The sequence below is a fragment of the Acomys russatus genome, chromosome 25, assembly GCF_903995435.1.
Source record: "Acomys russatus chromosome 25, mAcoRus1.1, whole genome shotgun sequence".
Classification (NCBI taxonomy): domain Eukaryota; kingdom Metazoa; phylum Chordata; class Mammalia; order Rodentia; family Muridae; genus Acomys; species Acomys russatus.
This window is the reverse complement of record NC_067161.1, coordinates 32,115,867-32,141,520: the sequence shown is the minus strand read 5'-3', so window position 1 is coordinate 32,141,520 and position 25,654 is coordinate 32,115,867. Positions and strand designations below refer to the sequence as shown.

Here is a 25,654-nt window from a genome sequence, read left to right as displayed (position 1 = left end):
AAAACGTATTAGATAAAATAATAGCAGTAGCCTCCCCACTGGGGAATAGGATCTCCCCAGCCACAGGTTTTGCCCTGAAAAATAGGTTTCTCCCGGGGGGCAGGCTTTAAATGAAAATGGAAAATACTGGCTGCACCCATAATAGTTCTGTTACTGTTTACCAGTGAGATCATCGTTGCTGGCATGCTAAATGGCATCGACACACGATGTGATGCCCATAGCTGAACACTGGTTTCAAGTCTATTGGTATTGGTATCAAGTCTCCCACAGCAGCATGCACGGTGCTTTTCAGCACTATGCACTGTTCCAGCTCGGTCCAAGCCTGATTTCTCCATGTCCTGAAGCTAAAGTATGTGATACAGTAACAGGGACTTTAGTTCTGGAACGCAAAAAACCAAACCAAACCAAACCATCCACCACCACCACCCCAAAAAAACATAGAGACAAAAACTTGGGCAGATTATGAGGTTATAGGAGCCTCTGTGGCCAGTAATACTAGGCTAGAATAATACACATGCTAGAACTGGGATTTTCACCCCACAGCCTATGGCTGCTGAGAGTGCCTCAGTTCAGCTATGTGGGGCTATTTAAACAACTTCACTGCTGTTTTTGTTCTTCCTGTAATTATTAATGGGACTTTCTTTGGACTGTGAGCTCCCACGAATGACGAAAAGGAGACCTTTTATTAAGTAGTAATGTTTGGCTTAGGCTGGTTCCCAACTACTTATAATTAAATGAACTCCTTTATGTTAATCTACATTCTGCCACCTGGCCTGTTAGCTTTCTTCATTCTCAGTCCCGGCACCCTGTTTGTCCCTCTGCATCTGGCTGGTGAAACTTTTCCTGTGCCCCAGATTCTTTCCCAGAGTTCCTCTCTCTGCTGGAAGTCCCATCTTTACTACTGGCTGGCCAGCTCTGATTAAACCAATCAGAAGGTGTTGGAGGGAGTTTACAAAATATTGAGACAGGTGATGCTGAACCATACCAAATTCCAGGCTGTCCTCAGCTCTCTGCTGGGACAGAAGTCAGCATTTGAATATACAAAGACAACCTTTACACAGGGCACAAAAAGATCACCCCCACCAACTTCCAGGTGATTTTCCAGATCAGAAAGATACTCCAGAGAGTGTAACATTATATATGCCTTAAAAGCAAAAGCAAACAAACAAAAACAAAACTAGAGGATAGCAATGCTCAGCATCTCTCAAAGACCTTTGCTATCTGTTCCAACCAAATGGCAATTGATTTTTAGGATTCACCAGCTAGCCGGATTAAAAAAAAAATCAAAATGTTAAGTATGTGCATTCAATCTATTAATTAATCAATCAATTAATTAATTAATTCTACCTCTGAAGCCATCCTGGGCTCCATATCAAGGCGTTTGTCACAAAACAAAAGCAAAAATCCTGAAACGATACCTATGCACACCGTTTTCTGTGTATTGTACACGTTAAAATAGTTTAAACTATCATTAGTGGTGTGAGCTACACAGATTTTCCTAGAGTATTTTGTTTCTTGACATAAGTCTAGCTATGCAGCCCTGATTGTTCTGAAACCCCAAATGTAGTCAGTCAGGCTAGTCTGGTACTTGTCGGGGTGGGGTGGGGTGGGGGGTGGGGTGGGAAGGGTCCCTGCTCCTAGACTCTAAATTCCGGTCACGTCACTTCGCCAGCCTAGCAAACAAGTCTGAGGGCTGACTTAGAGAGCCCCGCCGGGTTTGCAGTGCACTCACAAAGCCTTAGGCTATAGCTTCAACAGTAACCTGACTGTACCAAAGATACCGGTACAGCCCCCTCAGCTTTGTAAATCGCCTGGTCCTGGTGCTTTCTGGGAAGTGTAGTCAGAGAGAACCCTAGGCATGCCGGGAATGGTAGTTCTCTGGCGCTTCTCCCGGTGGCGGGGCTGCTCGTGGCGTTTAAGAGGGGGGGTTCCTGGCCGTGGTGATCCTGACTGTGCCAGAAGGGCGCATCTAGGGCCTATATCCTCGAGACCGCTCGTGTTGAGGGCGGCGGGAGCTAGCGCCGGCGTCGGTGAGTGGGGCGGAGGGGGCGGGCGGGCCGTAGCGGGCGGTGGGCTTCGCGGAGGGCCTTGCGCGGCCTGGCTCGGGGACCCTCGAGCTAGCTCGGCCCACCACCGAACACGGCCGGGCCCAGACTGCGGAGCCGGAGGCCTGCGCATCTTCCTTGGCATCTTAGCAATACAGATCTTAAAAACAACAGCTGATACCTAGCAATCTAGTCTAACTTAATGAATTAGCGCATCTAATACCAAGTTCCCCGGCCCTTGGCCTTTCATTTTGCCGACAGTGCAGATGTAGAAACCAAGGCACGGTGTGGTCCGAGTATTCGCTGAGTTCGACCGGAGCCTTGGACTGGAAGCAGAATCCCTTTCCCATCTGCGTAGCTTGCTATGTCTTGTCACTTTGGGCAGGCTGTGAACCCCCTTGGCTATCCACCTTAGCCACGTCGACAGCACAGCCCCACCTCTGCTGCATAGAGGTTCCAGGAATTCTCAAACAGCCAAAACTCAAGCTCTTTATGTAGACTGGCCCAGCGTTTGCAGAGAAGTTGGACACATCATCCTTTGTACTTTAAATCAGGCATATCCATCCTTCTGACAGTGCCACAGTTTTTGTACAAGACGCTATCAGGCCTGTAAGTGGATGTGGAGGGACCAGTGTAAGAATTAGAAGTGCGATAATTCACAGAAGGGATAGAGTTTTGACAGGCTGGCTTGGTCAGCATTTTTATCGTTTGGTTTGCGTTGTTTACAGAGGATGGCTTTCTTGGGATCTTATGGCCATTATAGGTGGGCTTTAAATTTTAATTTATTTTTATATGCATATGTTTGTGTTTGTATGTGTGTATGTGCCCATGAGCACAGCACCTGAGAAGGCCAGTGAGGATGTTGGATCCCTTGAAATTGGAGTTAAAAGGAGTTGTGGAGATCCCTGTGTGGGTGATGATAAACTTCTCTGCAAAAGCAGGAAGTGCTTTTAACCATGGATTCACCTTTTCAGACCCCCCACTACGGGTGGCTTGACTTCCTGGCTCTAAGCCTTCCCTTGGCACCAGAAATCCTCACTACACCCTTTTTTCTTTCCAGGCACACTTTGTCAGCACTCCGCTCTCCTTTGGCAGGAAAACTAAGAAGGGAAATGGCTGTGGATTTGCTGGCTGCTCGGGGGACAGTAAGTGAAGCTTGTTTTTGCGTCAGTTGCTTTCAGTCTCGGAGATGTGGATGTCTTTCCAGTCCTTGCTTCTGTCACTTTTCTCACTTGCAAAGTTAGCGTTTACCAGAGGTATGCAAAGTCCGGTTTGAAGCTGACCTTCAAGGAAGAGGGACAAAAGCCTCCCACCCTACTTATCAAAGGACCTAGTGACAAAGACATCTGCCAGGTCAGACCAGATGACAGCCTATAACCACAATCTCATAAAACCTCCTAGATGCTTTTCTTTTAAAAAAAAAAAATGGGAATCCTTCAGATGGAATGTCAACCCATTTTGTTAGCCAAAGGGAGCGGTATGAGGGTTGCTTGTTGTGATTTAAGTTACCTTCTGTGGCTTCTGTTGCCAGGGAGGTTTGGTCTCCTCTTCTGGGTTCTTGTTTGTTTGTTTGTTTCTCTGTTTTTCGAGACAGGGTCTCTCTGTGTAGCTTCGCCTGCCCTTGACTCACTTTGCAGACCAGGCTGGCCTCGAACTCACAGCGATCCGCCTGCCTCTGCCTCCCGATTGCTGCGATTGAAGGCGTGCGCCACCACCACCCGGCCGCTCTTCTGGGTTCTTAATTTCATGAGTAAGAGAATCTAGAGATGTACTCAGAAGGAAGCTTGAAGAAAATGTTACTAGAACTTGAGGAAAATGACAGGACAGCCGAGCAGTAAACCTTGACAGCCGCCAGGAGGCGTGAGGTGGAAAGGAGTAGACAGCCATGCGTTTTTGAGTTAGGGTCCAAGAAAAAGACAGGCTCAGCAGTGGAGGCCAGCATGCTGCATGGTAGGCAAACAGTTGTGTGGAGGGGGAGGGAGCTTCAGAGAATGGGTGGGAAGCTCCAGAGTGCCAAGGAAAGCATGCTTGGGATTTTGGCGAAAAAGAAAAGGAAAGAAGGAAGGAAGGCAGAAAGAAGGAGAAAAGAATAAAAAGTAACTCTGAAAATCGGGCAAGCTCCATAGTGCTACGTGATGGAAGCCTACAAAAGCTTCTGGGAAGGCTGAATACATTATTTCATTAAGAGATAATTAGTCCTCCTCGTCCTTAGCGTGTCTTCAGGTGAATCAGATTTTGGCTGTGGAGAAAGTGGGAAGAGGCAAACTCCTGGCCAGGTGATTGGCAGGCCCAGCTTGATTAACTCTTTAAAAAATTTTGAAAAATTATTTTTATTTACATGTATAAATGCTTTGCCTGCATGTGTGTCTGTGTACCATGTGTGCCAGGTGCCCACAGAGGCCAGAAGAGGATGTCAGATCTCCCAGACTGGAGTTATCGATGGTTGTGAGACACTGTGTAGGTGCTGGGAATTGAAACTGGGTCCTGTGGAAGAGCAGCCAATGCTCTTAACCACTGAGCCAGCCCCAGCCCCTGTGTTAACTTTTAAAGGGAGGACACAGTAGTACGCAAAGTTGAGGTTACCCTAGACCGCCAGGTCTCCATCCAGGGCTCAGAGGAAGGAGCTCGTCTCTTAGTGAGTCTTAGTAAGGCAGGAGTAAGCCTCTTTCTCATTGTGTCCTTTAAGTCCTGAGGGGTGGCAGAGCTGAAGTTTGCCTTTGTGGTGTTACCAGAGAAATGGGAGGTGGGGTCCAAAGCCAGCGGAGCAGGGTGTTTCAGCATCAGTGGCCTCAAATGCTGTTATTCCCTGTAACCCTGCCATGGCTCAGCCTGCTCCTCCAATAAGGTCAGTAGTGACAGCTACCAGTAGAGTACAGTGCACAGCAGTCCCAGCTCTGGCCTGGGCTACCCTCTGTCCAGAGGCACGGCAGGGTGGGGTGGGGGGGTGGGGTATGGGGGGGGGGTGGGGCGGGGTTGCTGTCTCTTGTATGTGAGCTTTCTCACCCTGATGTGGCCAGCCAGCATTCGTTTGAAGCAAGGGAAGTTATGGATGAGTCTGTAATTATAGTGTAGCTCTTTCCTTCTGACGCCATCATGAGTGAGACACAGGGTAAAGCTATGGTGGCAGCAGTGAGCTAAGGAGGACATACAACAGAAAACTAGGTCTGTGCGAACGAGGATGCTGTGGAGAAGAGAGTTACAAGGCCCTCCCCCTGAGGTCCCAGTTGGGGATGGGCAGCTGGGGATGTTAAGCATTTGTAAGAGGTGAAGAGTGACTGGTTGGGGACTTTTCCAGACTTGCTCATGATGCTGGCCTGGGACGTTTGGTGATTAAGGTGTCCACAGTTGCCTGGAGTTACCATAAGACAATAAATGCGCAGGTTTAGCAAGCTGGACATGCACAGAACTGGTTCCTGCCTGTCGGCGCCCTCTCTATCTAGAATGAACAGATGTTTCTGTGTGACTCCCCTGGAAAAGTCATGCAGCAGCACGTCAGAGCCAGTTTTGATGGACTTATCCAGGGGTTAGTCCATGCCATCATCCTGAGGAGCGTGGCCGATGGCAACCAGACAGCCAGGCATGGTGTTGGAGCAGTAGCTGAGAGCTTACCCCAGATCCACAAGATGGAGACAGACAGAGAGAGAGAGAGAGAGAGAGAGAGAGAGAGAGAGAGAGAGAGAGAGAGAGAGAGAGAGCGCGAGCGCGCGCAAGCGCGCGCGCGCCTGGCCTATGGTGAGAATGGCTCCCTAGGCTCATAGATTTGGCTACTTGGTCCCCAGTTGGTGAAACTCCTTGGGAAGGATTAGGAGGCGAGGGCTTTGCTGGACGAGGTATGTCCCCGGAGGCAGGCTTTGAAGTTCAGTTAACTTCCTGTCTGCCCATGCTTGTGGACGTAAGCTCTCAGCTACTGTGCCAGTGCCGTGGTTGCTGCCATGCTTCCCGCTGTGACAGTCATGGACTCACCCTCTGAACTCAAAAATAAACTCTTCTATAAGTCGCCTTGGTCACAGTGTCTTATCACAGCATAGAAAAGGAACTACGACACCACTTCATAGGGCTAAGGGAAGGAGCTCTTCTTGGTGAGGAAATACTAATATCACATTATACACAGACTATATGAGGTGAGAGGTAGGACTGCCATTTTAAAAAAGGACAGTCTGGTGATTCTGCCAATCAACAACACATGGCAACTTTGACCCAACAGTTCAGTTTAGCCCAGTGGTTCTCACCCTTCCTCATGCTGCGACCCTTTAATACAGCTTCTCATGCTGTGGTGACCCCAACCATAAAGTTATTTCATTGCTCCATCATAACTGTAATTTTGCTGCTGTTATGAATCATAATGTAAATATCTGATCTGCAGGATATCTGATCTGCGGGATGTCTGATCTGCGGGATGTCTGATCTGCGGGATGTCTGATCTGCGGGATGTCTGATCTGCGGGATGTCTGATCTGCGGGATGTATGCGGGATGTCTGATCTGCGGGATGTCTGATCTGCGGGATGTCTGATCTGCGGGATGTCTGATCTGCGGGATGTATGCGGGATGTCTGATCTGCGGGATGTCTGATCTGCGGGATGTCTGATATGTGACCCCTGAAGGGTTTTGACCCACAGGTTGAGAACTACTGGTTTATCTTATAAATATAAGTGTGTCCCTATCCGGAGATTGCTAGGAGAATGATCATTATGTACTGTTAGTGACCAAAAAAAAAAAAAAGAGCATCCTTCTAAATACTTACCTGCAGTGTCTGGCGAGATGGCTCAGTGGTAAAGTGCTTGCCACACAGGTATGAGGACCTGAGTTCAGATCCTCAGCAGCACCGTAAGACACTGGACATCTAGGATACTGGAGAGGCAGAGACGACAGGACCTTTTGTCTCACTGACCAGCTGACCTTGCTGAGTCACTGAGCTCCAGATGCAGTGAGCGGGTCTTCTGAAAAGGTAGGGTAGATCTGTCTCTGGCCTCCACACATGTGTGCAAATAGAAATGCATGCATATGCATATACATGTGAAAAATATGTACATAAATATTCATCCACAAGGAATGCGCATGCATAACTTATAGAATCTGAGGGCTGAAATGTATTATGCAGTTGTGAGGCAGAGTTTTGTGAGAAAGAAGTTTTCCTAAGAGTCACCTGACACTGGCAGTAGTGTGTGAAAGGAGTCTGACCCATGCATACAGTCCATGTGTCTAGAGCTTTCTAATAACTATGTTGAAGTACACAGTAACAAGAACTTTAATGTTTTATTTAATATATTATATCCAAATATCATTTTATATGTGATCAATATAAAATTATCAAGATACCGAGTATTGTGTGTGCACATGTACATGTTTTTATGTTTACATGTATGTGTTTCATGCGTATGTGTTTCATGCATATGCATTTGTGTATTCATGTTTACACATATGTATGTATAAATTAATCTGTTAAACATTTATGTACACAGCACATCTCACTTAGAGTGGCCATGATCTATGTAATGGCAACTCATAGCTGCTATCCATCAGAATCAGCTGAAAAATCCTAGACAAATTACAAAAAAACCAAAAATTTTAAAGCAAACCAAAAAATATTACACAGAGAGAAATGGTGCCCATTGGCTTTTCATCAGAAACAACAGTGTTCAGAAAAAGCCAAATAACATTTCATATGTGGAAAGAAACTGTCACCAGTCTGTAGCAGTGAAGACAGTCTTCAAGGATGAAGGGACATTTGCAGACAGAGGGAAATGCAGCTTGTTTGTTGCCAGCAGAACAAGAAAGGCTCAGGGAAGTTCTGGTGGCTCAGAGGAAGTTGTGCTAGCTTGGAGTTCAGCTTGGAGCATTAGAAAGGCATCCATCTGGGTAAGTACAGTTCCTTTTTAGAGGGCTCCCCAAACCAAGTTACTTTACACAGAACCAGGGTTGCTGGAGTAAGATCTGTGTGTACTGTTCAGGAGGAGCACAGTGGAAGCTAGGCCTCCCCACTCAGTCCTGCTGGACTGACTTAAAACCAAAGGTGTATTCTTGGTACAGTCTCATAAAATGGGCAAGTCCAGCAGCCATAGCACAAAGAAGAGATGACGATGTCCTGTATACTTACGTTTCTGGTATTCTGTGAAAGAGTGTTTATTGTAGAGGAGAGATAAGAACGTATGCTGTATTTTCAGAGGAACCGCTGGCAGTACGAAGACATGTATATTTTCTTGTTGCTAGGACAAGATATCTGACAGAAGCAACTTAAAGGAGGAGCAGTTTATTGGTTCATGGTTTTAGGGACTACAGGCCAACATGGCAAGAAAAGGAACAGTAGAGTAGATTGGTCTAGGACAGTGGTAGCATTCATTACAGCTTGTTCACACATGGATGGGTCAGGGAGCAGAAAGTCCTGACTGGAATCAGAAATGGCATTACCCCCAGGGCCCACCCCAGTGACCCACTTCTGCTGCCTAGACCACAGCTCCAAAATTCTATAATCTCCCAAAGCAGTGCCCCAGGCACATGAGCTTGTGAGGGACATCTCACATCCATGTCATAGCAAGGCATGATAGAAAAGCTGACTGAACCAAGGCCTCATGTATACCAGGCACGTGCTCTGCCACTAAGCTCTCTTTAGCCCTAACTTGTGACCTGAAATAGTTCAGGGGCTGAGTGTGTAGTTAGTGATAGAGTGTGTGCTTAACATAAGTGAAGCCCCGGGTTTCATCTCTAGCACTGGAAACAAATGCAAAACAAAGGAGCAAACAGAAAAAACTGAGAACGTTAAGAAATTAATGAAAGATTGCTTTTCTGCCTCTGTCCATAAACATAAAAAAATAATTAGGTAAGTTTCCTGCATGTTTCATGTGCACCTTGCATGTGTTCGTAGGTGCTTAAAACTTTTCAAATGATTGTTTTATCGCTTGCCTTTCATACAAATCAATAGTATTTTAAGCTAAAGTTCTGGTGCCAGGGTTACAAATTAACCTCATTCTGTTTAAGGGCTGTATGCATTTCATGTATCATGTGTATTATTGCATATTTATTGTCTTATAGACATATAGGTTACCCTTCGATTTTTCACTTCTGTCTTAATTTTTCCCCCTGTATAACAACTTGCCACAGATTCAGTGTTTAGTACAGCACAGACTGATTGTCTCACAGTTCTGGAAGTCAGAGGCTTACACTGGTTGACGTCAAGCGGCTTCCAGGGCTGGCTCTCATACTGGGAGGGAAATGTGCTTTCTTGTCCTTTTCGCTGCCTGGCAGTTACATCTGAGTCTTTCATATAAGCACCATTGTCATCACTGCTCTCCCTTTTGTCATGCATGTCACATCCGCAGGTCCTGTAACCAGCCTGCTAAGAGCCATTCACTAGAAGTAACTTTGCAGTCAACACCCAGAGGGAATGTCCCCACCTCGTGGTGGGTGAGATTATTTCTTGTGGTGGCAAAAGTAACTTAACCTTCCTATGTTGACGGATTCTCAGTAAAATACTCACCAATAGCATTGTCCCAAAGCTTACTACCATCATCTGTGGCACACAGGAATCTCTCTTCCTGGCTTGTGCTGTCTCATGTTTGGGGATTAAGTTTCTTTTGGAAGAAATTACTTTTTTTTTTTTTAATATGTGCATTGATGTTTTGCCTCACCCTGGGTGAGGGTGTCGGATCTTAGAGTTACAGACAGTTGTGAGCTGCCATGTGGGTGCTGCTAGGAATTTGAACCTGGGTCCTCCGTGTTCTTAATCCCTGAGCCATCTCTCCAGCCCCTGCTTTTTGGGTTTTGTTGTTTGTTTTTTGAAACACAGTTTCTCTGTGTAGCCTTGGCTGTCCTAGAACTCACTCTGTAGATCTCAAGCTCACAGAGATCCATCTGCTTTTGCCTCCCTGAGTGCTGGGATTAAAGGCATGGACCACCACCAGCTGAAGCTACTTTCTTACTGACTCTCTTGCACCTATATAGTTTCGTAAATGTTATGTTTCTTTTGATTTGCATATTAAGTAGAAACCCATCTGATAGTAGTTTAGAGGTCTGTTTACCTGAACTCAAACCCTAGTTTTACCACCTTTTCCCCCAGTATTCTCTAGGGAAGGCTACTTAACCTGTTTATTTATTGGTTCAGTGTGTGTGTGTGTGCGTGCCACACACAAGTGTGGAGATCAGAGGGCGACTCATAGAAGTTGGTTCCCTTCTACCATGCAGGTGCTCAGGATCAAACTCAGGTTGGAAGGCTTGGCAGCAAGTGGCTTTACCTGCTGGGTCAACATGCAGACCTTGGTTATTTAACCATTCTAGCCCTGTTTTTCCATTTGTAAAGTGGTTTTATAGACTCCTTCTTAGAGGGTTGCAAAGTTCCTACCACCATCCCCAACATACTTATTAAACACTTATTTTAAATTATTATTTCATGTCCAGTGATTTCTTCCTGTTTCGTTGGTATTTTCCTCAACTTTCCTCCACTGCTCTCCATGTGTTCTGACTTATAGTTTTTCTTTCTTTTACTTAGATTTTGAGTGAGAGAAGGCTGTATTTGCTTAGAAAAACTTTAAAAATCTAGGTTTGGATTTTAGTGCTCTACTGTCAGGGACTCTGCCCCTCCAATCCTCAGTCCCCACAGCTGGGGTCATATAGCTTTGATTCCAGTGAGTTCTCAATAAATATTTGTTTCATTAAATAGCTAATAACTATTTCCATAAAATTATGTAACTAGATAATTCAAAATACTTTGTATTTTGAGAATTTCAGAACTCCTTGGTGTGCACCTACTGTCATCTTCATCCAGATGATGAAGATGATGGTCTGGGGTGAGCAGGAATGGGTTTGCTGTTTCAGGAGCCCGTGACGTTCAGGGATGTGGCCGTGTCCTTCAGCCAGGACGAGTGGTTGCACCTGGACTCTGCACAGAGAAGCCTGTACCGCGAGGTGATGCTGGAGAACTACAGCAACCTGGCCTCGCTGGGTGAGGAGACTCCCTGGGGTGAGGGCTCCGCGTGGACGCACGTGACCCCCACCCCTGCCTGGCCTCTCAGTTACACTGTGTGGAAGGGCAGCTTGAAGCTGCTTGTTTGGGTTCAGAGTTCACTGTTTTCTACCCCATTATGCTGCAGGGGAGAGTCAGCTCTCTTGTGGAGTTGAAAGTATGTTTTTTCTGACACCTTTTGTGCTCCTTTGTTTCTTTCTTCTTTCTTTGCCCTTCTTGCACCTGCTCCTGTCACTTCCGCCACAGGCCAGTGACTGAGTCCCAGTTTAGAATCTGAAATTTACGTAAGACATTTAGATGTTGAAAATTGTGCAGGAGTGCCCTGTCCGAGTTGTTCATTTCCAGGGCCATGCATTAATTTTGAATTGGACCTTGCTTCTTGCCCGGTGCCCTCTATCTCCAGTGCTCTTGGGAGGTGATTAAACTTGTGTCCCTCCTTATAAGACTGAACTTCTCTGTTTTTGAGGTCAGGCGAGTGGTGCACGAAGTGGCTCTGGGATTGCACTTCAGGCCATGTAGCCCAACTCCGTTCCCTTTCTCGTGAGCAGGGTTTCAGGCTGCAGTACCTCGGGTGATTGGCAAGCTGCAGCAAGGACAGGATCCGTGCATGGAAAGAGAAGACCCCGAAGACAGCTGCCTGGGTGAGTGAGCCAGGGGGAAGGGAGACACAAGAGCCTACCTGAGTATGTCATGAAAGGCCAGGGCACGGTGACATCTTTGAAAGTAATGAGCTTGTTGACGTGTAGCCGTCTAAATACAATGATGTAGTGCTGATCCAGTCTCAGTTATGAATTGAGTAAAGGCAAGTGAATTTTAGCTAGACTTTCTTTTTAATTTATTTATTATTATGTATACAGTGCTCTGCCTGCAGATATATCCGAAGGCAAGAAGAGGGCACCAGATCTCATTATAGATCGTTGTGAGCCACCATGTGGTTGCTGGGAATTGAACTCAGGACCTCTGGAGGAGCAGACAGTGCTCTTAACTGCTGAGCCATGTCTCCAGCCCTAGCTAGAGTTTGTTTATTTATTTATTTAGTTTATAGCACACATTTATTTATTTTAACTTTCAAGCAAAATTGCCTAAGACTGAAAAAGCAAGCAATCTCAGAGAAATAAAGAGAGGGCATCAGAGTCCAGTAAACATCAGAAAATAATGACAAGTGAGGAACATCTATTTTTTAGAACGGATAGGAGCAGAGCCAGACACTTGCGCAGTGCTAGACTGAAGCCTTATATAAGCCAATGCTTCTCAGTAGAACATTAATTTTTTACAGGAGAGAAAAGTTTGTGGACAGTCCTGGGGGAGTCCTAAATTCTGCCACCATGTACAGAAACTCACAGTGTCTCGGAAGGGCCTTCTTTCTCTGGCTCCATCCTCTAGAGTTTATTAACATGACCTTAAACTAAATCTTTTCACTGGAGTCAGAGCTAAACTTGGGATTGGGTATACTCAGACCTTCAGGATAAATTGACTTCACAAAACTTAGAGATTTTCATAAGATTCCTACTAAGAGAATACAGTCTTCTGGTTCCAGCTTATAGAAGAAATGAATATAGCACTTCTCTTTTGGCCTAACAGAAAAGGGCTAAGTGATGAGAGATAGCAAGAAAGCATGCTAGTCTTTCAGTCTGAGGTATGGTATGGATTGGTGCACATGGCTGACTTGTTCTGTAATTTTCATTGTGGTCAGTGTCTTGGACTTAGGTCAGACAACAGTTTGGGGCTGTTGTAATTTTTCATCATCTTTTCCCCTCTTCACCGGCTGTGATGAAATTACAGTTGAATGTAAAGCCATAATTTTAAGAAAAACAATCCAAATATTTTTAAATTATTGACTGTGGTTCAGAGGAAGCATGGGGGTAAAATAAAATGAAAGTGACTGCGAGTAGAAGAGAGGCAAGGGGCCCCCCTGCTCACTGCCTGTGTGTGCAGAGGAGGGAGTGAGGCGAGCCTGAGGATCCTGTGTGTGCAGAGGAGGGAGTGAGGCGAGCCTGAGGGTCCTGTGTGTGCAGAGGAGGGAGTGAGGCGAGCCTGAGGGTCCTGTGTGTGCAGAGGAGGGAGTGAACGAGCCTGAGGGTCCTGTGTGTGCAGAGGAGGGAGTGAGGAGCCTGAGGGTCCCATGGTGCTGAGCTTCCTCTTCTCACTTCCCATCGTGCCATGGCCATCAGTCTGTCCTCCCCTGTCTGTATTTATTTCCTCTAGAAGTGCAGTCTATTCATCTTCAACATTGTCTTGTCTGGTTTATTCTCCTGCCCTACTCCTTAGCCTGTTTACCTCTTACAGTCCTGCCTTCTGTCCAGAGCCCGGCCCATGCTGGGGTCAGGCTGCACCAAGCCTCTTTTGGATGTGTTGCTGCCAGTCTCACTGGCCTTCTGATGCATCATGTCTCTCTTCCAGCAGAGGAAGAATTAATTCTAATTCTTTTCAGATTTCCAGATTTGGCCAGAGATAGAAGCGTTGCCTCTCAAGCAAGACATTTTTATTGAAGAAACATCTCCTGGGATAATAAACAATGGCTCTATTGAGTGTGCTCACTGGAAAACCAACTTTGGAGAAGTTGTGAAATCTGAAAGCCTAGTAACACAGGAGCCAGAAAAGAAAGTTCATGAGCAGGGGGCAGCTTCACCCAAGGAAACCACCAATGAAGATGGAGACCCCACAGGCGCTGAGCTGGGGAAGCCCTTGGTTATAGATAAAGTGCTTGTCTCACAGGAGAATGATCCCATGGAAAGGGTGCCTGGTATGTATCACACCTCAGAGAAAGAGTCACCACGGGACTTTGATTTAATGAGAAGCTTCCAGATTTACCCGGGACAGAAACCCTATGTCTGTGGGGAGTGTGGGAAGCGTTTTACCCAAAGTCTTCATCTTCTCGAGCACCACCGGATTCACACTGGGGAGAAGCCTTACAAGTGCAGTGAGTGTGGGAAAAGCTTCAGCCATAGGTCTTCCGTTCTGGCTCACCAGAGAACCCACACTGGAGAGAAGCCGTACAAATGTAGTGAGTGCGAGAAGGCGTTCGGCAGCAGTTCCACACTCATCAAACACCTGAGGGTGCACACTGGCGAGAAGCCTTACCGTTGCCGGGAATGTGGGAAGGCCTTCAGCCAGTGTTCAACCCTCACTGTGCACCAGAGGATTCACACTGGGGAGAAGCTCTATAAGTGTGCTGAGTGTGACAAGGCCTTTAACTGCAGAGCAAAGCTCCACAGACATCAGAGAATCCACACCGGTGAGAAACCCTACAAATGTGCCGAGTGTGGGAAAGGCTACAGCCAGTTTCCATCCCTAGCTGAGCACCAGAGACTCCACACGGGGGAACAGCTTTGCCAGTGCCTGCAGTGCGGCAGAACCTTTACATGTGTCTCCACCCTTATTGATCACCAGAGAATTCATACTGGACAGAAACCATATCAATGCAACGAATGTGGGAAGACCTTCAACCAGTATTCCTCCTTCAATGAACATCGGAAGATTCATACCGGGGAGAAACTGTACACGTGTCAAGAATGTGGGAAAGCCTTTGGCTGTAAATCAAACCTTTATCGGCATCAGAGGATCCACACTGGAGAGAAACCCTATCAGTGTAACCAGTGTGGCAAGGCCTTCAGCCAGTACTCATTCCTAACCGAACACGAGCGAATCCACACTGGGGAGAAGCTCTACAAGTGTATGGAGTGTGGGAAAGCCTACAGCTATAGGTCAAACCTTTGTAGACACAAGAAAGTCCACCTTAAGGAGAGGCTCTACAAGTGGAAAGAGTACGGGGCACCTTTCATCTATGGCTCCTCCATTACTCCCTATCAGAGATTTCTGAAGGAAGATGAGCCTGAGGACTTGAGTTCATCCCTCTAATCCAGTACAGCAACCAGAAGAGAAGTAACTACAGTGGGAATCAAAATAGATTTGTCTTTTTTACCTTTACAGGAAATAGTTCTCCCTAAGTCATGGGCAGCTGGACAGTGAAGGCACCAAGACTGCTGACATCAACCACTTAAGAACTAGTACAAAAAAACTGCCATTTTTTTAAATTTGTAGAAAAAGTATGAAAGGCCTCATTTAAAAACAAAACACATGAGTAACTGTTGCGTATACGAGTTGTTTCATGAGATAGTTATCTCTAAGAGCGTCTCTGTATGACTTTTCTTTTCAAGATAGTCTCTGATGTAATTAATAATGTGAACAAATGTGGGGCCTCCGTCCCTAAAATGGCGAGCTGTTACAGGGAGAATTCCTTTCATAAAGAGCTACTACAGAGGAAAAAATACTTTAACTTACTGTATATCAACACTAAAGCTCTTTATGATTTGCGCCCATACAACTTTTCTGCATGTATGTATGCATGTGTATTATATAGACACACATATGACTTATGTATATGGTCATGTCACTTAACAGTGGGGACACGGTTAGAAGATCCTTCATTAGACACTTTCATGTTTATAAGAACATCATAGCACTTGCGCAAACCTAGGTGGTCTGGGTCAGCCAATCAATGTGATCTCTTGAGGTGATCAACGTACCATACTTTTAAAAACAAAAATTGAGGTTATAATTTAATTACACCATTTTCCCCTTCCCTTTCTGTCTCCAAATCCTCCTATATACTCCTCCCCACTCTCCTCCAAATTCATGGCCTATTTTCTCACTAATTGTTATGCATGCATATAGTAATTTTTTATTGGTTTGCTTGTTTATTTTAGAGTCTCAGTATGTAGCCTAGGATGGCCTTGAATTCATTATGTAGCCCAGGCTAGCTTTGAGCATGCAGTCTTCCTGAAGTAGCTTCCCATGTACTGGGATTACAGATTAATCATGCTTAGTGTAAATTTTATTAGTAGAATGCGTACACTCTAAGGATAAAAGTGTAGTGTAGCCAACAAATAAGCTAGTAATGTAGCACATCACCATGTGTCGCGTATTTGTACATAACTGTGTGTGCTATGATGTCACATGGCTGCCAGCACAGCAGGTTTGTTGGCACAAGTGAGCAGTGCATTTCGCCTAAGGTGTTAAAATAATTACAAAGCCATGACAGCTCTGACGCCTGCCGTTAGGCAAGTGGCAGTTTTCCAGACCAGTCAGAGTCAAATGAGACCACTGTGATATTTGTTGTCTGTCTTTGACCAAAACATCATCAGAGGCAAATGGCTGCATGCACATACGCATCTATGCATGTGTGTATGTGTGTGCCAATGTGTATACATACATACACAAAGAGTTTAGGAAAAGTTTTTTCTCCATAGCCCTTAATGATTAAAAAGACTCAGTTTACTAATTTAGGATTTACTTTTTCAAGTTAAAATTTCCCCTTAATGGAAACTTTGTTCTGCTCTCCTGTATTTGTAGTGGAGTCTGGGTAGCTGAATAGAGTCTTACAGGATGGTAGAAGTTGCCGTGAGCAGACAGAGGTGGGCAGACTGTCATCCCAACAGAGCGGTAGTGTTCCAGAAGGCTCATGTTGACAGAGGCTCTTGCTATGAACCTGCTAGTACTTTAGGACCAGAGGGATTTTAATGTATAGCCTTTCGAGAAACGAGGTCTTCAGCTCTGATAGTTACAGGGTCATTTCTATCTTCAAGGCTCAAGAACACTGTTTTGTAACCTTCAGATATTATCACTAGTAATGTAATCAGTTATCTACAGTTTCCCCTAGCTTTGTAGTGGAGTTGAAAAAATACCCCCCTTTCTTCTGCCTCTGATTATACCTGCTTCTATAACAGCAAATTCTCAAAGCCAACAGAGCTCCCAGTGGAGATATAGCTTTGGTATGTTTTCATATAAGACTGCCTTTTCTTTTCTTTCTTTCTTTCTTTCTTTCTTTCTTTCTTTCTTTTCTTTTCTTTTTTCTTTTTTTTTGGCTTTTGGTTTTTTTCAAGGCAGGGTTTCTCTGTGTAGCCCTGGCTGTCGTGGAACTCACTCTATAGACTAAGCTGACCTCGAACTCACAGAGATCCCCCTGCCCCTGCCTCCTGAGTGCTAGAATTAAAGGCGTGTACTACCATCACCTGGCTAAGGCTGCTTTCCTTAATATTACACAACTTTTAGTACTTTTTTTTTTCCTTTGAGGTGCTGACGACTGAATCTAGGGCCTTGTAAATGCTCAGGAGGTGCTCTGCCACTGAGCTGTATCTCCAGCCTTAGGATTTAGTATAAAGTTATAGATGAATATTTTATATCAAGCAATCTATTCACCACCTTAATATTTTATATTTCCCCTAATCCTAGTTCTGTTTACTCTCTGACTTACCCCATTGGTTTGCCATTTTAGAAATTTACTCTAAGAGCATTCATTAAACCCTTCTGTCAGAAAAGAATTAGAATTAAGCAGGTATTCAGTATACTGTATTTCTTAACTGACTTCCTTTGGCTCACCAGGGTGGTTTTATGTGTTTAAGTGTATTTACAAGAAAAATAGGGCTCAAATGAGCCTCAGAAGTGCCCACTCAGTGCCCACTTTTTGGCTTGCAAATGCCCAAAAGGATTCAGGACTCCTTTGAGAAAAAAAAAACGATGGCGTGTTTGGAGCAGGGAGTGACAAAGTGCACTGGGAGTATATTCTTACGATAAAGCATCATTTTAGGATTATTGACATAATATAGGTGGACACAGACACTGACTAACATGAAGGTGTGTCCTTTGTCCAAATTTAAGACACTTTAAACATCAAAAATACTTATGACAGGATTGGATATAATATTTTTAAAAAGTTATGGAGAAAAATCTTTTTGTAAAATTATTTGAAGAAAGCCATCTTTAAAATATATACGAAGCAATAAAAACCACTTAGCAGCTGTCCTTTTCATTACATCAGGCAAAAAGCTGACTGACGGTGAAGCCTACTGCAGGAGAATAAAAAGGAACATTGCATGATCTGAAGAGTGCAGCTCTGAACTGCAAAAGCAGCACCGGCTTTGCTGTTGAGATCTGGCAGGCAGAGTTCCGCTCGTGAGCAGCAGCCATTGTGGTTCTGCTGAGGCCATGAAAGCACATTTTATTCCTTATGATACACTGCCAGAAACAGTTGGGAGAAAGCCTATGGAAATCTCTTATCTAGACTTCCTGCTTACCAAGAATTGAGAGTAACAAGTTAGATTAAACACTAATAGACAAATCTAGAGTTTGAGACATCAGAAATGATCATTAAGCTTATCCTTTTCAAGTAGCCAATATGTGAGAACAAAATGGGGGCTTTAAAAAAAAAAAAAAAAACCACCAGAGATAGCCCCATGCAAAGTATGATCCTCTATTGAGAAGTATAGTCAGGAAAACGAACCTGCAAAAGACACTTGGGGGTATTTAGGGAAGTATAAAGCTGAGAATAGGTACTAGATAGTGTTGTTTGCTTTCTTAGGTAAGATATTGAGTTTGCATTTTCCTATAATATGCATGCAAAAGTTTTAAGTTGACAAGTCATAATGTCCGCAGGATATTTTAAATTGAAACTGTAGAATCGATTAGTGATTATTGAATCTTTGTGGTGTATAGAGAGATTCTCATTGGTCATCCTTCAAACTTGTCTGTATGTATGCTCAACTTTAATAAAAATTGAGGCAAAAATGATTGTATAAAGTGATGAGTGTGCGGTTTCTGTTCAGAATCTCCCCTTTTTATTCTCAGGGAAACTGGTTTGAGATACCATCCTCCATGGGTGTGTTTGTAATCAGTAGAAATGATGGACTTGGCTCTCCTAATGGAGTAAGCGAGCCCTATCTTCTCTCCCACCAAATGCAGTGAGTGCCCAGGCCAGCTGTTTGGATACCCTGAAAAATAATGACAGCAGATTAAAGAAGAAAACATTTGAAACAAACCATCTGGCACTCTGGGCATTTCTGTGGAGCATGGTGGTGGCTGAACAGACCGGTCACATCTTCAAGCATCGATCCGTCTCTCTGGCCGGAGGAACCAGGAGCTGACAGTGGTCAGCAAGGGCTCCATCGCTTTATTTTTACTGTTTCTCTTTACTTGTACTTGGAGGAAGATGTATTCCTGTGGCATGAGGCAGAGGGGGGAAAAAAAAACCCCTAAAGCTTTGAGTTTATAATCAGAAGATCAGGGGCACTAGAGCCTCTTAGGATAGGGTGTGTCAGAGGAGGAGGAGGGAGAAGGGGGAGGTGGCAGCAGCAGCAGCAGCTCAAGAAGTAGTCTGTAGACTTTTAGGTCACTATGATCCATGCACACATAGAAACACATAGAACTCACCCTAGCTATGTGCTCTGTTTGTATTAGGGTTTTCTAGAGGTACAGAGCCAGCAGAATTGAGTCTATTTAAAGGGCATACTTTCGATTGGTTTACATGATAGAATTGGAGTAGCAATAGTTGTCTCACACCAGGGAGGCTGAGAAACCAGTCTAACACCAAAGGCCTGGAGGAGTCCTGAAGGGCCACTGGTCTTTGGTCCTCTGAAGAATCCCAGGTGTTTCTAAGCTAGTCTTCCTTATGCAGCAGCAAACACGGTGGGAGATGAGGACTTACACCTGAGGTTGTCCTCTGGCCTCCATGTAAAGGCTGTGGCGCGCACATGCGCGCGCGCGCACACACACTACCCACCTGGATTTCTCTTGAGACTTCTTTGACCCATGCGTAATTTAGAAGTATGTTGTTTAACCTCAAAGTATCTGAAGACATTCTCAGCTGATTTCTAATTCAGTTCAGTTTTTGGTCTAAGAATTTGTATTATTTCTGTTACTTGCTGACATTTTGAGGTTTAGAATGTCCTGGTAAGGATTTCATTGTCCATTTAAGAAGATGCATTCATTTATTCTCTCTCTGTTGCTGTCTCTCCCTCTGCCTTTCTCTTGTTTGGGGTCTCACGTCTCTATTGTCTTTGGACTCTGATAGTCTTTCCGTAAAGCGATTTCTAGTTGTTGAGTCCTGGCCTCTGACTTCAGAAGCTTTTCTTACCCTCCTCTCCCATGCAAGCACAAACCACCCATGGCCCTGCTTGGCTTCCAAAATCAGAAAAGGCTGGACATGTTTGGGATAGCAAGAGACTGGAAAGGACAGGAACTGTCTAATGGTCATATCCTGGTTTTGAAGTTCCCAGGAGTACCTTGCTCTTGGAGACGAGCCTTTGTTTCAGAGACCAAGCTGGGGCACATTTCAAAATGCTGGCCTTTCTCCTACCTGCCCGCAGTACAGGAGATTTTTTTTCCCCCTTTTCTCTGCTTTAGTTTCTCTTCCTGTAACAACTTAATGGAGAAAGGGTTTATTTTGGCTCACAGTTCCAGGGTACTGTCCCTGTCAGCTGGGAAGTCAGGGTGGCAGGGGCTTGAGGCAGCTGGTCACGTCATACCCACAGTCAGGAAGCGGAGAGCCGTGGATGCCAGTGCTCTGCTCACGGTCTCCTTTTCACACAGCTCAGGAGCCCTGCCCTGGGAATGTGCTGCTGCTTGTAGGCTAGGTCTTCTCACTTTGATTAACCCAGTCAACGCAATCCTGCAAAGACAAGCTTAGAGGCTAAATAATCTCTCACAGGTGTGTCTGAAGAGACGGGCAGTGGGAATACGGGGAGCACATGGCCTAAAGGAAGACAAGAAAAGAGTGTCAATAAGGATATTGATGATGAAATGTTAGATTGATCTGGGTGTGGGAACACAAGCCTATAATCCTAGGCGGAGGATTATTGGGAGGTAAAGGCAGCTAGCTAGCTTTCTGTCCAGTTTGAGACCAGCCTATTCTACATCTTGAGCTCTAGGTTAGTCACGAGACAAGGGCTAGAGAGACGGTTCGATGGCTAAGATTGTGCTTGCTTGTTGTTCTTCCAGAGGACCAGAGTTTGGTTCCCAGCATCCAGGTCAGGGGGCTCAGAACCACCTGTACCTCTAGGTTCAGGGTATCTGATGCCCTCTTCTGATCTCTCTGAGAAGATGCACACATGTGGCATTCACATACATAAACAAATCCTCTTTTATTTTTTTTAAAAGATTTTATTTATTTATTTATTTATTTATTTATTTATTAAATATACAGTGTTTTGCTTGCATGTGACACCTACATGCTAGAAGAGGGCACCAGATCTCACTATAGATGGTTGTGAACCACCACGTGGTTGCTGAGAATTGAACTCAGGACCTTTGGGAAGAGCAGGCAGTGCTCTTAACCACTGAGCCATCTCTCCAGCCCCAAATCCTCTTTTTAAAAAAGTGTTAAAAATTATGTAGTTAAAGTCAGATGTGGTGGTGTGCATCTGTAATCCTAGCACTCAGGGAGGCAGAGGCAGGCAGATCTTTGTGAGTTCAAGGCCAGCCTGATCTACAAAGCAAGTCAAGGACAGCCAAGGTCACACAGAGAAAACCTGTTTCAAAAAACAAGCAAAAACCTATGTAGCCAACACAAAATGTCTCGATGTGGCAAATCTAAAAGCAAGGGAATCGCTTTATCATTGTGTGACCTCCTACCTGAGAAAGGTTCCACAGTCCTCTAAATTCAAGGGGAAGCCTCAAGTCATTTCTAGGAGCAAAATTGGTCATCTTATATTGGATGATGTCACCAAGAAGTATCAACTAGACATTTCTATGTGTCCCAAATTAACCCTCAAAATAGTGAGATGGCCTGAGGTTTTATAAAAGAGAGGCAGAAATGGATGACAGTGTAGCAGCAGCCAGGCAGTGGGGGGGGGGGGGCATGCTTTTTATACCAGCACTTGGGAGGCAGACACAGGCAGATCTTCATGAGTTCAAGGCTGGCCTGGTCCACAGAGACAATTCCAGGATGGCCAAAGATACACAGAGAAACCCTGTCTCAAAAAACCAAATGCTAACAAAAGCAAACAAAAACCCAACGAAACCAACCAAACACAAAACAAAACTGTAGCAGAAATAAAAGCTAAAATCTACAATCTGGAATTTTAAAGATTTATCAAATGAATAATGTAAGAAGATACTATGAAGCTAGAAATTATTAGAATAACAAATCCAAACTCTTGAAATATGGGGCACTGCTAGTGTGTGGCATCCAACAGTTGACATATTCTTTTCACGTACCCCCTAGAGTTCTTACAACAGTAGATGGAGGAGTCTGCCTTTTAACCCCCCACTCGCCCCACCCCCCCCACGGGCCAGCACACAAGTGGGTGAGAGAGAATGATGTTTTCTAGGTGCAGTACTGCTTACAGGTTGCCTGGCTAAATTTAGAAAATACACATGTGAAGCCGGGCGTGGTGGCGCACGTCTTTAATCCCAGCACTCGGGAGGCAGAGGCGGGCGGATCACTGTGAGTTCAAGGCCAGCCTGGTCTACAAAGTGAGTCCAGGATGGCCAAGGCTACACAGAGAAACCCTGTCTCGAAAAAAAAAAAGAAAAGAAAATACACATGTGAGGCTCGCACTTAAATTTCAATTCCAGTGGGGCTGGAGAGATGATGGCTCAGTGGTTAAAAGCACTGACTGCTCTTCCAAAGGACCCAGGTTCAATGCCCAACACCCACATGGCAGCTCACAACTGTCTGTAACTCCAAAATCTGACACCCTCGCACAGACATACATGCAGGAAAAACACCAATGAGCATAAGTAAACATAAAAAAATTTTTTTTTAAATTTCAATCCCGGGGGAAGAATGGCTCCGAGGTTAAGAGCACTGTCTGCTCCTCCAGAGGTCCTGAGTTCAATTCCCAGCAACCACATGGTGGCTCACAACTATCTATAATGTGATCTGATGCCCTCTTCTGACATGCAGACATACATGCAGGCAAAACACTGTATACATAATAATAGATAAATAAATCTTTAAAAAGAAAAATTTCAATCCCAGAAAATTTTCAAATATTCTTTTTTTTTTTTTTTTAAGTACGTCTTTTATTTTACACCTCAAAGTGTTTCTTGTTTCTCTGGAATTAAAATTCAGCTCAGTAGCTAGTATTTTCTCCTGGAAACCCTAATCGCGGGAGAAAGGGTCACGACGGTTGGTTTGGGGGCTCTTGGCTAAACCACATTCCTTGATAAGATGAAGAGGGTGCTACTTCTCTACCATGGAGCTGCTAACTTGACTAGCCACAGCCAGTGCTCCTAGATGTCCCCCTGCCCCAGGAGCCTCATTCCCAAGATTAGCTTTGCCAATGTAATACCTCTCCTGCCCAAGTGCATGCTAGGGGGTGAGTACAGTCAGGGTAACAAAGCAACACTGTCATGATTTGCAAAACCACAGACACTTTAATAAGTTATGAAAGTAAGGAGTCAAACTTGGCTGTACAGAACAAAAACACATCGATGTCTGGTGTCAGATAAAATTTTGTGATTTAATTTGAGCACCGTGTTTGGCTCCATTCGGTGACCACCTGTCACACAGGAGTCAGAATGTTACCTGGGATAAACACTGGTATCGAGCACCATTTATATACTTTATATACAGACCCCCACCCCCAAAGAAAACTTTTAAAATACAAATGTGAGGCTTATATAGGAGTTTCCATGGGGTTTCCTAAGGAGTTTCTTCAAGGGTGGCCTGATTCTCCCTAAGAATGAGAAATGATTCCCAGGTGCCTCAGGAGATTTTTCTGGGTGATTGATGCAGGACGGTCTGGGCGACAACATGGTGTTGGACACTTCCAGAGGACACCTACCTGCCCGTGGGGCTACAGGAATGCCTCAGAAGCAAGAGCTGCTCAGAAAACTGAGGGTGTTTCTTTCTAAGTCCATTCTCCAAATGGTCCCATGCTCGGGCCTTTGTGGCTTCTCCGTGGACACTGTGCTCCTTGGGCAGAAGTGTGTGAGCATCACTGGCTCCAGAGAGGCCTAGAGGTCCATGGCCCAAGGTATCAAGGATGTCATGTGGGCCCTCATCTCCCTCAGGGCATCTGTCTCGCTGAGGCCATCCCATGTGGGACTTCTATGAAGCCGCTATTTGCTGGGATCTGACAATGGAGTGTCACTATCCTACAGCCCTTAGGAAGGGTAAACTCAATCATGTCCTGGCTAGTACTAGTCTAGAACGTTCCTCTATATTCTCACTGCAGACTCAAACAGGAAGTCCTCAGTCCTTCCAGCCATGAGTAAACCCAGCTGACCAGCTGAGTCAACAAGAGGGCCAGTCACGGGATTCACTCCCAGCTTGCCCTCACAGGCGGGAGAGTAGAACTGTTCTCAACCACATCCTGGGAGAGTCAGCCAAAGGATATTTTCGAGTTTGGATCTTTGGGAGCTGGGTCAGTGTAGGAGTGTGTGTGGGAAGTGGGGGCAGGGGACTGGATGGCGGGACTCTGGCCACTTTCTGGGAGGAAAGTTAAGCACCAGCTGGTCTCTACTTTCTGACTTCTTTCCATAGACCACGCCCCTCCCCCCAACACACACACACATGCAGAGTCACACAAACATACCTAGCACCTCAAAACTCAATGGAGGAGCAGCCACAAGTTATCAACCCAGGCTCAGCATTCTTAACCCCGTGCTTGGCGGGGCTGGGGGATGTCAGTGAGGAAGAATGACCTAAGGTCTACATTGGTGCACTAGGCCCAGCTAGGGCACCAACATGCCCTGGGGTCTTACTGTGTGTGTGTGTGTGTGTGTGTGTGTGTGTGTGTGTGTGTAACATTGGAGTGGCACATTCACAAAACGCCAGAGAATGAGAGGCAAAGCTCACCACCCCATTCATTATGCTTTCATTCCCCCACCCCCACTCACATCTGGCTCACCCACCACCATTCTACCCCCAACCAAAGCTATCTAAGCTTCTAAAGAAAAAAGATAAAGTGGGACTCCCACCTGCCACCCTATACCTCCTACTGCAGACCATTGCTGTCAGGTTTTAGGACTTCTAAAGGTTGGAGGTGGGCAGGGCCCAGGTCAAACTAGAGGCGAAACCCACCCTCTAAGCCTGAGGCCCCACAGCCTGGCACCGCACTACCCTGGTGGCAGTACTGGGACACCAGAAAAGGGAGATCCTGGGTCTTGGACCCTATCCTGGGTCATTCCATCAGAGTACACGACTCTATCATCCTTCCTTTCTGGGGCCTTGGCCCAAGGCCAGGGCTAGCGGAGAGGAGAGAGACCATCGTTGCTGTCTTTGACCCAACAACCCTGGTTTGGAGCTGTCCTCCTGTCCCCCGTTACAGAGGCCACATGACATCCCTAGGAAGAACTCCGTCAGTGCACAGCTCACGCTCAGCTGAGATCAAAACGCTGCACCGGGAGCACCAGGGGTTCAAGCTGCACCGGCCACTTAGTTGGTAATTAAAATGGAGACCAGAGGTCACAGACTGGTGGGTCTAGACCGGAAACTCTCAGGTCATTCCCCTACCCTCACAACTTAAACAAACAAACAGAGTACAGGAAATGCAGGTATCTGGAAGCACAACATACGACAAGGCCAGGCCGGCAGGAAAGAGACAAGTCACGCCGGCAGCTACGGCCGGAGCCCACCCACAGCTCTAGATGGATGTTGCTCTCTGGTTGGCCAGAGTCCTATACTGGGTACCACACTTATCCCATTATCTGCCTAGCCTTTTGAGGTCATTTTGGCTCATGACCTCCATTTCATTGCTCTCACCCTGGCAATTGATCTGTTAAATAAAACACCGTGTCAGTTAACTGTCCCCAGTGGTTTCATCCCTTGGTCTGGGGACTGGTCATCGTCAAGGAAATGAAGGCTCTCAACTAGTGCTTTGAAAGTTGGAGCCAAGTTTCTCTCTCTCTCTCTCTGCGAGTCATCCCGGTTGA

The 25,654-nt window shown here is 45.5% G+C and overlaps 1 protein-coding gene across 2 annotated transcripts; it reads left to right on the top strand.

Moving 5' to 3' along the window:
* The first annotated feature begins 1,853 nt into the window (after window positions 1-1,853).
* Window positions 1,854-14,857, top strand: Znf354c (zinc finger protein 354C). Of its 2 annotated transcripts, XM_051168266.1 has the most exons (5): window positions 1,854-2,030; window positions 3,106-3,190; window positions 10,852-10,978; window positions 11,548-11,640; window positions 13,431-14,857. In XM_051168266.1, the coding sequence occupies exons 2-5, from the start codon at window positions 3,158-3,160 to the stop codon at window positions 14,855-14,857; spliced, it is 1,680 nt and encodes a 559-aa protein (XP_051024223.1). In that variant the 5' UTR covers window positions 1,854-2,030; window positions 3,106-3,157. The 2 variants fall into 2 exon arrangements, with proteins under 2 accessions (XP_051024223.1, XP_051024221.1); XM_051168264.1 differs by lacking the exon at window positions 11,548-11,640.
* The last annotated feature ends 10,797 nt before the right edge of the window (window positions 14,858-25,654 follow it).

Bases quoted from the DNA above. Each gene is read 5' to 3' on its own strand.
- Znf354c (XM_051168266.1), top strand. From the start codon at position 3,158: ATGGCTGTGGATTTGCTGGCTGCTCGGGGGACA. The intron at 3,191-10,851 runs GTAAGTGAAGCT...TTGCTGTTTCAG, and splicing joins TGCTGGCTGCTCGGGGGACA to GAGCCCGTGACGTTCAGGGA. The intron at 11,641-13,430 runs GTGAGTGAGCCA...AATTCTTTTCAG, and splicing joins CCCCGAAGACAGCTGCCTGG to ATTTCCAGATTTGGCCAGAG.